This window comes from Microtus pennsylvanicus, chromosome 3 (genome assembly GCF_037038515.1).
Source record: "Microtus pennsylvanicus isolate mMicPen1 chromosome 3, mMicPen1.hap1, whole genome shotgun sequence".
Lineage (NCBI taxonomy): Eukaryota > Metazoa > Chordata > Mammalia > Rodentia > Cricetidae > Microtus > Microtus pennsylvanicus.
Window position 1 is genome coordinate 70,160,358 of NC_134581.1, and position 13,019 is coordinate 70,173,376.

General features: G+C 42.8%; 1 protein-coding gene across 9 annotated transcripts in view; it reads left to right on the forward strand.

Moving 5' to 3' along the window:
- Window positions 1-12,429, forward strand: part of Dixdc1 (DIX domain containing 1) — an 85,899-nt gene extending 73,470 nt beyond the window's left edge. For 7 of the 9 annotated variants that reach the window (XM_075965949.1, XM_075965948.1, XM_075965946.1 and 4 more), the window contains 3 exons: window positions 5,306-5,411; window positions 6,986-7,094; window positions 10,299-12,429. In XM_075965949.1, coding sequence (XP_075822064.1) covers window positions 5,306-5,411; window positions 6,986-7,094; window positions 10,299-10,379 — 296 coding nt within the window. In that variant the 3' untranslated portion in view covers window positions 10,380-12,429. The remainder of the gene's footprint in view (window positions 1-5,305; window positions 5,412-6,985; window positions 7,095-10,298) is intronic. The other 2 variants (XR_012910026.1, XR_012910027.1) reach the window with 1 other exon arrangement.
- The last annotated feature ends 590 nt before the right edge of the window (window positions 12,430-13,019 follow it).

The window sequence follows — 13,019 nt, forward strand, 5'->3', positions numbered from 1 at the left end:
TATCTAAAACCTCACTACAAGTTTGGTTATCTTAATTATCCTAAACAATTTGTAATAATAGTTTTCAAGAATTTGAATCTTATATTACATTTTAAAAATGAGTGTTGCATAGGTATAATACCTTAAACAAGAGTAGAAACATATATGCAATATATTGTAACAAAAATAACTTTAACTCTGTATCAATATACAAAAATCCATACCAATCTAAAGTATTTGAGACTAGTAGTTTCTTTTTAATTTAAATGTAGATTCAATAATCTACCCTATTATTCCTGAACTCGGTGTCTTAGACTGCTCGGCCATCCTGACATTATGCTATTATTCCTGTATTCCCTCCTTTCTTACTTTTCATTCCCCACCCTCTTTCCCCCTAGAGTAGATAGGAAAAAAAGAAAGAATACAATAAAGAGAAAGTAGGAAAGAGAGAGAGAGAGAGAGAGAGAGAGAGAGAGAGAGAGAGAGAGAAAGACAAGAAACAAAGAAAGGAAGATAGAAAGAAGAAAGGAAAGAAAGAAATCTTTTAACCTTCTTTGCTTAGTTTCCTCCCTGACCATGACCAGTAACAACTTGCAACCAATACCTTAAACAACGACAAACATCCATAACCCACCAAAGACCAAAAACCACCCATTCACCTCTCAAGAATGTGGGCATTATGTTCTTAAAATTGCTTCCTGTTGTTTAGGAGCAGTGACATCTTTAGGGGACCCTAAGAAAATTAGGATAATGGTCAAGTCTTGGGAGAGCAACTGTATTATTTGTCTTCTATTCTCTGTGTGACGGGAAAGTGCAGGGCTTAACTGAAGTCCTGGCTTGAGTAGTCTGTGAGGCTGGGTCATTTTAGCTAACTGCTTTGAAGTTGTCCCGGATGCAGATTTTTGAGGAAATGGCAATAGAGGAATTCTAAGAGGCTGGATCACCTGGGCCATCTGTCTTGTCTTCATTGGTGTCTGGTCCCTTTGTTCTGAAAACATACGAACTTTTAAAGGTACCATATATATTTTCATCAATACAAATATGGAATGTGTAGTGTGCACACATCAACTAAAGATGGTTTTCTCTTCTATGTTCGATCAGGTAAAAGGTATCTTCCAACTGTGTAAGTTCGTTTGAACTGTACAACCAAACTGTCATGAGGACTCTGTAGCCAACAAAATTTATCATCTTATCCAACTCAGAGCTGTTCTCATGCAGAGGGATCAGAATATATGTCAGCTGTCTTGTTGTCTTTCTTGGTTTCTTCCTTCATGTCTGCAGGAGGTCTCCCCTGGTCAAATCTTTATTAATTTTGAGGAAATCCATAGCTTTTCACTTCCTGTAGAAACAGAGTCATAATCTCTCCCCCAACACAACACATTTTCTGACTTCCATTCTGAAGTTAAGACATCCTTAAAATATATAGGCTGGATTAAATTTATATCAATAAAGCAAAATTCTAATATATATATATATATGCAGCGAACTTCTCGACCAGAGAGAAAGAACAACCACCACACGAGGATTCTTCTCAGATCACGCTTTAATGGAGTGCCCTTGGTAGAGGGAGAGCAGGAAGCGAGAGGCGCCCGAGAGCACTAAAGCAGCTGCTTATATAGGGAGTAGGCACACGGGTCTCCCTGTGATTGGTTGCCACCATCAGCTGACATTAGACTGCGTCAGGATAGGCCCAAGGACTCTAAACCACCTTGCAGGTGGGAAGCGGGGGACACGCAGCTCCCAAAGGCATAGCCAAATATGGAGTTGTTTATTTCCAACAAGACAGGATGTCGGTGCCATCTTGTAATGGCGATCCTGTCCGGCTCCCTGCATATATAGGCTGGTTTAATTCAGCAGTTTTTTTCTATAATCTGATATCTTTTAGTAGCTGTTGTTTTAGCTTATTATCAATTAAAATTTAAAGTTAATAAAGAACTGTATAGGGCCCAATTTTTCTGTGTTATGGTATTTTCCATCCTTATCCTTACATGATTTGTTCTTTTTATATTGTTTTATTTTCCCTTTAAAGACTTTATTTTATTATTTTAAGCTATATTTTTCTATGACTGTCTATATTCACTTTCTTTTCTTTCATTAGCTAAATACATTTTTAAGCATACTGTACCTATTCAGAGGTTTTATGTCTGGACCTGGCTTTCTGCATACCTGCAGCCTTCTCTGCTGGTGTCTGGCTCAATCCAGCTAGGGTACATCCAGCAGGCTACCCCCACTGGTTCTGGGTTGCAGCCACTGCTTACCCTTCTGTGAGGGCCGAGCTTCATGCCCACCTGTCCTGGAATGTTGCTGGGCCTGCAGGCTTTTCTCCCTAGTCTCCCACTGAGTAGCATGCCACTGAGAGCAGAGCTGGGCTGCTCAGCAGGGCCTCCCAAAGGAGCTGCTCCTCTGGAGGCCAGCATCAGCCTCAGGCCTGGAAGTTACATCAGGCTCCATGTCTGAACTTTTCTCAGCTTTCTCTGGCCCTTTGCTTGGATATTTGTGTCTCCATATTGGATGCCAAGTGTAGCAGTTCTCCCTTTGGACCGCCAACTCCTGAATAATGGCATGAAGATTTCTTATTAAGTATGAAAGCTTGGCCTCATCTTAGGCTTGTTCCCAACTAGCTCTTAAAACTTAATTTAACCCATTTATATTAATCTGCATTCTGCCATGTGGCTCTCGTTACCTCTCCTCAATATCACACATCCACTTCCTCTGCATCTGGCTGAAGAATCTCCCATGCCTCAGATTCTCTCCCTGGAAGTCCTACTTATCCTCTCTGCATGAGATCCTGCCTACAAGAGAAAAATAGACACATAACATTTGGCCAAGTCTTTTGTTCTTTAATGTGTGCAGGTGTTTTGCTTACATAATGTCTGTATATCATATGTGTGCTTTTGTTCATGAAAGTCAGAATAGGGCATTGGATCCCTGGAACTGGAGTTACAGGAATTTGTTAGTTGCCACGTGGGTTGTGGGAACCAAACCCATGTCCTCTGTAAGAGCAGTAAGTACTCTTAACCACTGAGCCACCTCTCCAAGCCCTGATCAAATCCTTTTACTGCCAGCGACTCCCACCAGGGAGAGCTGGAATATAGGGGAGATGCAGCAGCAACCAGAAGAACAGAGGACAGTCCTTACTTCTGTAGACTTTCCAGGGGAAGCATCTGTGCAGAGCTCAGAGGGGTCGCCGAGCTTAGCAGGTTAGAAGGCTCTGAATGAATCTTTATAGCAAAGTTTAGGAATTGAATCATTTGCCACCCTCTGCTTTGGTACTGGGACATGCTAGGGATCTAGAAGCTTAAGGAAGGTACTAGAAGGATTATAAGACATGGCTGGTGCACTCTACAGGGGCAGCTTCTCTGAGCCATCTCCACACCACTTAAGAAAGCAGTTTAACATGCTTAAAATGGGGAGGATGACATTAAGTTTTTGTCTGTCTGTTTTAAGACAGGGTCTCACTATGTAGCCCTGGCTGGCCTAGAACCTGCTGTATAGATTAGGCCTCAAACTTAGAGAAAGCACCTGCCTCTGCCTGCCCAGTGCTTGGATTAAATGTATGTGCTACCGAGCCCAGCAATATTTTGCCTTTAAGTTTAGGCTTATAATTCATTCAGAGTTATTTTTTCTATACACTATGAGGCATGGATGCAGACTCACCTTTGTTCTGTTTTAATGGGTCTTTAATCTTCTAGTGCCAGTTTTGTTGTTGTTTGAGACAGGAACTCACTATGTAGCCCTGGCTGTCTTGAACTCACAGAGGCCTGCCTGTCGGCCTCCCAAGTACTGGGATTAAAGATATACCACCACGCCCAGCTCTATATTTATTTATATTTATGTATGCTTACCGTATGGATGCAGTGCCTCTAGAGACCAGAAGAGGGCATCAGAATCCCTGGAACAAGAATAAGAACAGGAATGAGTGGCCCTGTGGATTTGGGAACCCAACCTGGGTCCTTTGAAAGAGCAGCAGGTGTCCTTAACCCCTAAGCCACCTCTACAGTCTTATTTTTAACACATATTTCCTGGTGCTTTATTGGATTTTAAGGTTTTTGTAAATTCAAAATCTACCTATATCTTCATATAAATAGAGAAACTTAATAACAAAGTCTATTTGGCAAAGTAATAATAAAAATAGCAAAGCCCCAAATTCCTTTTTAATGAAGGTATTGGGGATTTGGTATGTATATTTTTTCCTAGAATCCCTCCTGCTCCCCCCCCCCCACTTCCTTCCGTTGACTCTCAGTCTTGTTTTAGGTGCAGGCTGACAACGAACAAGCGGCAGAAGCGGAGTGAAACGATCCATGTGTTTGATTTGTTTGTTCTGGTTGTTTTCACCATGTTTAGTACTGCTTGGTCCCTGGATGGATGTTACCAGGATCACCTATATCATGTAGTAGAATATTTTAGTTTTTTCCCCCCAAAGACATATTTTTAGGGGTTGGCAACTTTCACCCTCCGTGGGTGAAAGCACTTACTGCCAAGTCTGACCACCTGACCGTAATCCTTGGTCCCCTGCTGTGGAAGGAGAGAACTGACTTCTAAAAGTCGCCCTACACTAAAATAAATGTAATACAATTTTTAAAAATCACACAGGAGGCTAGGTGTGGTGGCCTACATTTCTAATCTCAGCACTCAGAAGGCAGAGGCAGGCAGGTAGATCTCTGTGAGTTCAAGGCCAGTTTGGTCTACAACTTGTATTCTAGGCCAAATAGTCCCTGTCTTTAAAAAAAAAAAAAAGCACAGTACAGGATCAGCCCTTGCAGAAGGTCTTGTACTTGATAGGCTGAAGCACTTTGCCTCTGGGTTTTCTTCCATTGTTTTTTCTTCCCCACAAATCGCATGAATATTCTTATTCCAAAACCTGAATGTAGGCAGTTGGCACTCCTGCTGGGTGTCTACTCTGCATGTCCTGGAATCTGGCCAGATTCTAGTCTGACCTCTTGATCTTTAGCAACAGTGCTGCCAGAGCGGGTATTCCTCTGCCAGGTATCCCTGGAATGGATGGAAATGAGGTCCCCATGACGATGTCCATGCCCAACTCACCTTTTGTCCTCGTGGTGATCATAAGCCATGCTCTGCGGACATGGTGCTGGGCAAGGCTGATGGAGAAGCTGTGGCCTCCAGCAGCTTCAGCCTCCTGAGGCATTTTAAGTAGATGAAAGGAGAAATAGTTTGGATCAAAGACAAAAGGAGGAATAGTTTGGATCAAAGACAAAAGGAGGAATAGTTTGGATCAAAGACAAAAGGAGGAATAGTTTGGATCAAAGATGAAAGGAGGAATAGTTTGGATCAAATTGAATGTTCTAACCAGAGTCTCTGATTGCAGCATTGCCTCACTCCCAGAGTTCTCCAGCCGTCAGCAGCACCTGCACTAAAGTGCTCTATTTCACTGACCGGTCACTCACGCCCTTCATGGTCAATATACCAAAGAGGTGAGATGCTCAAGTCATTATTTCACTGTAAAGACAAGAAAGGAAGGAGAGAGAGAGGGAGGAAGGGAGGGAGGGAAGAAGGAAGGGAGGGAAGGAGGGAGGGAAGAAAGAAAGAGAAAGAAAGAAAGAGAGAGAGAGAGAGAGAGAGAGAGAGAGAGAGAGAGAGAGAGAGAGAGAGAAAGAGAAAGAAAGGGAATCCATTACTGCCAAATGAGCAGCTTTTGCAGAAAGAAAAGCCCAGGCCATTAGAGATTCTAGTTCTAATTTGTCAGGTTTGAGGGTGTTTTTTGTTTTTTGAGACAAAGTATTATTATGTAGCCTTGGCTGGCCTAGAACTCTCTGTGTAGACCAGGCTGGCACCCAGATGATAGAGATCCTCCTGCCTCTGCCTCCCAAGTACAGGGATTAAAGGTGTGCACACCGCACCCGGAAACCAGTGGCATTATTAAAGACAAGCAGGATCTACTGATAGGCACAGGAATTAATAATCATATGTTGTTTTGTTTAATTTGTTGAGACATGGTCTCACTTTGTGGCTCTGGCTGACCTGAACAAGACCTTGTCTTGAACTCACAGAGATCCACCTGCTTCTGCCTCCCAAGGGCCACCACACCTGGCCCCACGGGAACAGAAATTGTGCTTCTTGTCCCCATAGCTATACAAATATGCTCCAACGTTGTGAAAACTGTTTCTTTTAAGTATTCAAAACAGCTCCTTCTGGTAGCCGTGACTTCAACCATGGCCTCTTGGGCATTTACTTGTCAGTGTTTATTACTGTGTGCTAATGATGATGGCAACTCCGGCCTGTAAGAATTTATGTGGAAAATGTTCCAGAACCTCAGTACAGTATACTTTCTCCCAGTGCAATAAATACACCGTAAGGGGCCTGGGGATGTACCTCAGTGGTAGTGTGCTTGTCTTGCAATGCGTAAGGCAGTAAACCCAAGAACCAACGGCTAAGAGGCTGCGGTTCTTCTCTCAGAGTCTGCTCATATGGACTGGACTGGGCAGAAGCAAGCTTTTTCAACCCAGAGGAACTGCTGATCCTTAAGCTGGGTGGCACATACTTGTAATCTTAGAACCTGGGAGGCCTAAAACAGGGCTGTTAATTTGAAGTCACCTTAGGTGGCATAGCAAATTCAAGGCAAGTTTAAGCACAAAGTAAGACCCCGTCAAAACAAAAACAAACAAACAAACCCTACCTGCTGAATTTAACTTTATCATCCTAAGAAAACTGGACTATTATCTCATGGTAGAAACCCAGAAAACTTAAGTGTATTACATATGGTTATTCTACAAATTTTATTTTAAATACCTTATTTTCAGATTTAAAAAAGCAAAAGCAATGAATTCAAGCTTTCTGATCACCTGAGGTATGATGCCACAGTCATTCTTAGTGGTTGCCCAACCTCTGCTATTTTAGTGACATTGGTTATCAGGAGTCGTGACCTAGTATTAAAGCCATGCTATCTCTGCCTGTTGACTTTGGCAGGGGCCTGGATTAAAAGCTAACACATTGCCTTTCCAGCTTATTGATTAGCAGGCTATTTTGATACACTCTTCTTTTGTTACAGGTTGGGGGAGGTGACACTGAAGGATTTTAAAGCAGCTATTGATCGAGAAGGGACTCACCGGTACCACTTCAAAGCACTGGATCCCGAGTTTGGCACCGTCAAAGAAGAGGTGAAGAATCCACGGGCAGTTGGGGGAGCATTACTGGTCACTCCTGAACTAGCTCTTCTCTCTATTGCTATGAAAAGACACCACGACCAGGGCAATTCTTACAAAAGAAAGCATTTAGCTGGGCCTTGCTTTTAGTTCAGAGGTTTAGTCCATTGTCATGGCAGGAAGCATGGTGGCATACAGGTATGCTTGGTGCTGGAGAAGTAGCTGAGAGGTCTACATCCAGATCTGCAGGCAGCAGGGAGAGAGAGACACTGGGCTTGGCTTGGACTTTTGAAAGCTCAGAGCCCACCCCCAGTGACATACTTCCTCCAACAAGGCCACACCTAGTCCAACAAAGCCATACCTCCTAATCCCTCCCAAGTAGTGCCACTCCTGAATGACTAAGCATTCAAACACATGAGCCTATGGGGGCCATTCTTATTCAGACCACCACAGTTCCCCTCAAGGATCTCAGAAATTATGGGATGTTCAGTTGATAGATCAACTGCTTTAAGTTCCATAGAATGGACCCTGATATTGACAGCTTTGTTAGTTACAGGACTGAATATTTTATTTTTTGTGTATGAGTGTTTTGTTTTCATGTATGCCTGTGGACCACATGTATGTATAGTACCCAGGGAGGCTAGAAGAGTGTTGGATCCCCTGGAACTGGACTTATAGGCAATTGTGAGCTGCCATGTAGGTGCTGGGTAGCAAACCTGGGTCTTCTGGAAGAGTAGCCAGTGCTCTTAATCACTGAGCCATCTCTCTAGCTCCAAGGACTGATATTTTTGTTTGTTTTGTTTTTAGAGACAGGGTTTCTCTGTGTAACAGTCCTGGCTGTCTCGGGACTCACTCTGTAGACCAGGCTGGCCTTGAACCCACTGAGATCGGCCTGTCTGCCTCCCAACTGCTGGGATTAAAGGTGTCCACCACCACTGCTCATCCCCAATCATTTTTTTAACTAAAAATTTGGGTAGAATATTTATTTAAAAAAAAGAAATAGTGTTGTTAGTTAAAGTAAAACCCCAAGACAGGGGCAGGTACTTAACATTTACTGTCCCCTCCATGCAAAATGCAGGTCCACAAGCAATGTCTTCTATCTGTATCCAGTTGTCATAAAACTTTAAAGATTTTTACATTTATTTACTTACTACATGTGCGAGAGTGGATGGTTGTGATTGCTTTTGTAGAGGTCAGAAGACACCTCCAGGAATTGGGTCTCTCCTATCATGTGAGTCCAGGGGATTAGACTCAGGTTGTCAGACTTGAAGACAAGTGTCCTTATCTGCTCGGTCACCTCACCAGCCCTTAGAAAACATGTTCCTGCTAAGTTTCAGACCCAGACAAACAGCTGAGGTGCCTATTTAACATGGGAAGGCAGGACCCATCTGCCAGGTTCTCCCAACATCCCTCAGTCCCTACCTGTTTCAGGGTATGACTGGCACGTCCCACTCTCAACCCTACACTCTCCAGCCCAGGACTTGGGCTGCCCTTCCTGTATAGGCTCTTCCCTATAGAATCCCACACTGGTGTGCCAGGAAGCTTCCTGTCACCCTTCTGGGCTCCCATCACGTGGAAAGGGACGTCTCTCCTCTGACATGTCTCTCAGTCTGCTTGGGGACACCCTGGATTGAAATTCTTGTTAACAGACACTTATCCCTCTGCTCCCTCATGGCTCCTTAGCTCCTTCCTGGAACTTCCTCACCTCCCCCAGGAGCTGCCTGTGTGTTCCTGGGATGGTGACCCGTTCCTTGTGTGTTCCTGGGATGGTGACCGTTCCTGTGTGTTCCTGGGATGGTGACCTGTTCCCCGTTCCTTGCCCCTTCATCCTTTTCTCTTTGGACTCAATTCTCTTCTCCAACTCAGAGATTTTCTTGAAAGTCTTGCAGCTCACACACACACACACAAAAAAAAAAAAACAAAAAAACAAAGACTTATTATTAATTGTGAAAGCTCAGCCTATATCTTAGTTCTTATAAATGAGATTAACTCATTTATATTAATCTATGTTCTTTTCCTTTGGCTTTTTATCTCTCTTTTATCTTGTACCTTCTATTTCTTCTCCCTGTCCTCTGGAGTCTCTTCTGTGCCTTAATGTTGGTCCTCTTCTCCTCTCTCTACCCGGAAGTCCGGTCTAACCTCTTCTTGTCTAGCTATTGCCACTCAGCTCGTTATTAAACCAATCCGCAGGCACCCTGGCAAAGACACATCTTTACAGTGTATAAAAATATTATTCTACAACAACCACACAAGCAAATGATCCCAAAGCCTCTTAATCTCTAAGGTTCTATAACTTTCCACTCTTAAATCTTTTATCTTTATGATTTCTCTGGGCTTTGTGCTCAAGAAATCTTTTAAGACTATTGTGTAAACAGTCTTTATCTCAGGAACGATTTGTAAATTCATTGGGTGTGATTAAAGAATATGTAAAATCTGTAACAAAATTTGGCTTAAAACTGAAAGCAAAAGGCTTATAGTAACCTATAGGTACAAGTTTTAATTATAAGCCTTTTGTTACAAGTTTAAACCCAAATTTGTTACATAGATTTTTTAAACCATACCCCATGAGCAACTTACACTTGGTTTTCACACAGAACAGAATAACTGTCAGGCAGGAACAGGCAGCGCTATACCTGTCATGGTGGAAAGTCCCGGTAGTAAAAACAAGGCGTGTTTATTTTCCTAACTGTGGTAGTTTGAATGTAATTGGCCCCCATAAACTCGTAGGGAATGGCTCCATTGGGAGGTGTGGCCTTGTTGAAGTAGGTGTGGCTGTAGGACCCAGTCAGGACAAACTCAATAGAGGCCTGAGTCTCAGTAGTTTACCCTGAGGTGATACCTGGTTCCCATAAAGACCACAAACTGAGACCACCCAGGCACCATCCAGGAATAGACAACCTAAAAGAAAAATTTCTAATATTTGTGTGTGTTTGTTTTCCAAGTCAGAGACAACTTGTAAAGCCAGGAGTTGATTATCTCTGTCCATCATGTGGGTCCTGTCACTGAATTCAGGTCATCAGGCTTGTGACAGTATCTGTTCACTGAACTATCTCACCAGTAGGGTTGCTTAAGGACACTCTGGAGTTTCTGTTCCGTTGAGATGGGGTGTCACACTGACACCCAACCTGGCCTGGAACTCATATCTACCCTCCTGCTTCAGCCTGCTGGGCACCACATTCCAGGCTGTGTTATTCCACTGTGACTTTTTTTTTAACCTAGGTTTTCCATGATGATGATGCCATCCCTGGATGGGAAGGGAAAATTGTGGCCTGGGTGGAAGAAGATCATAGAGAGAATTAACTGGACCTTGGGTCCTCCCTGGCTGCTTCTCTCAGGAAAGAGGACTAACACCAGAGCACGCCGAGAAGTTTCTAATTCATGCTGCCAAGCAGAAGCTTCTTCCAGTATGATGGTCAGGGCCAGTCCTGTTTGTGTGCCTGGCGTATCTAGTACTTAAAATCTCTGTCCAACACAGACCATGGGTTCATCTGGAGCTCCTTGTCCGTGGAAACAGTGTTTTATTCTACTCTGAGGACACCAAACCGAAGGCCTTAACCACCAGGGATGGATGAGCCCTCTCTTGTAGAGGCATGGCTGCTATTATCTGGAACCTGGAAATGTATGCATCTCTCCTTCATGTTATAGTGTTCATTTAATTGGCCTCAATGGTTGCAGCAATCAGAGTCTCAGCATCTGTGCTCACAGACAAGGCAAAGGTACCAACTTTTCTGCCTCTTTGCAGACATTGCAAACCAGAAGTAGCTCATGAAGTGGTACCAAAGATGAAAGACCAGGAAATGGATGATGCTGACTTGTTGATTGGGTTGGGGAAGGGTTGCCCATAGTGTGCTATACTATGCCAAAACCATAATTAAGACCTTGGGCTGCCTCTTCTGGTTTCAACTGATTCTGCAGCTTGTTCTTAGCCCATTCAGGGCATTTTTTCATGAACTGCTGGTTTTCTCTGGGGACTCTTTAACTTTAGAGCCATTTTATTTTTCTCCAAACAGATGACTTTGTGTTTGAAAAGAATAAGAAGCAAGAGGCTCCTTAAACATCCAGGAGGACACGGAAGGTGCTGCTGTCCATTTCTCTGTGACTCAAACTCATGGCATCTCCTTTGCATTGCAAGGAGACAGACCATTAATTTGTGTTTGTGATTTGAGCACTGAGCACGACTTACTGGTCTGCTTCTCATTTCAAGGCTGGAGTTATTTTCTGTTCCATACTTAGCCTGGGCTGTTCCTTTAGGGCACAGTGGAACCCATGGGGCACGGAGCATGAGCTGTGAATGGCAGGGTCGATTCAAGTGAGCAGTCATTTCTCACTGTGACATTGTCCAGTAGAGAAGCTGAAGAGTTCAACTTCCAGAGGTTACTCAATAACTTGGGTTTTCTCATTCATGCACCTCGTACCATCCACCAATCAGTCATGATTATCTATTGATATAGTCCCTCAAGCGGTCTGCAGCCACCACTGTACACTGCCAAACAGAAGAGTGGAGCAGATGGGTCAGTCCTGGGATCTGCCTCTCTGTTCATCTCCCATTTTCAGCCATTTGAACAGACTGCTCTTTGGAACTCTGAGATAACATCTTATTGTTTTATATAGACATGTCTTTTAAAAATAGTTCATGTTTAAAAATTGCTTTGTACTCATTTGCTTTTGTCTGAGAACCATGTCTATTTTTATAACTCACGTGTGATTCCAGTGTAATCTCCCATTCCCTGTACTCTGTTGATTTTCTAGAGTGCCCAATAGCTTTTCTACAGTCTCTTCTTACCGCCTCTTGTGGTTTCAGAACAAGCTTTATTTTGTTACAAGTACACTAATGGCAGTCGATTTCTCTCCAGTTCTCCCTGCTGTTTTAGTAATGGAGTTTGTTTTTTTTTTTTTTAGTCTAGTTGATTGCTCTTCTAAAAGACATGAGACCAAAAAGACCTTTCAATAAGAAAGTCTTTCATGTTCGCTACCCTGGTCTTCTATTGAAGAACAATTTTTCATCAGCTGTAACTAGGAAAGTTTGGGAAAGTCAGCCATAAGCAAGGGACAACTCATTGTGAAAGCCAACAAAGAAAACAGTATTATTTCCACTTTTTTCTCAAGATGACTAGAGGGAATAAAAGTTCGTATATCACCAATTTCTCTGTTGCATGAATTTTAATGTTTTGCTATTTGACAGCATGAAGGTGACCAGGCTAAACTTCGGTACTGTAGTCCAATTTACCTGGAATGTCTGTCTCTTAAACCAGATTTCCCTTCTCCATTATCTTTCAACAAACAGTCTTGACATTATGTGGAATTAACTTTTCAGCAAAAATTAAATCAGAGAAAAAGCTTCAAAATCCTCTACATTGTGTTTTATTTTTTTATCACTTTTTGAAAAAGGAGCCACATGGCCTTAGTGGCTACATAAAAGCAGAGGTTGGAAATGGGGAGAAGATAGTGCACTAACCTCATCTACCATGGACAAAATGGCCAAGCATCTCTGCTGGAGGATGTATTCATCAATCCCTGTACATTCCAAACTAGGGATCCTTATTCCAGCCCAAGATGCTGGAGTCTTCAGAGCAGGAGCAAGCATGAATTCATTCTGTTCTCAATAATCTCCGATTTGGTTATACTCCATGACAGTGGTTCTCAACTTGTGGGTCATGACCCCTTTGGACATTAAAGGACTCCAAGGGGTCGTCTAAGATCATCAGAAAACATGAGTATTTACATTACTGTTCATAACAGCAACAAAATTACAGTTGCAAATTATCAACAAAAATAAGTTTCTGTTGTTTTTCTCTTTTTACTCTTTGGACTCTTTTGGTTTTTTTTTGGGGGGGGCACCACCCAGCTCCTAAATAGATCACACACAGAGGCTTATTCTTAATTAATGCCAGGCCTTAGCTTGGCTTGTTTCTAGCCAGCTTTTCTTAAATTATCCTGTCT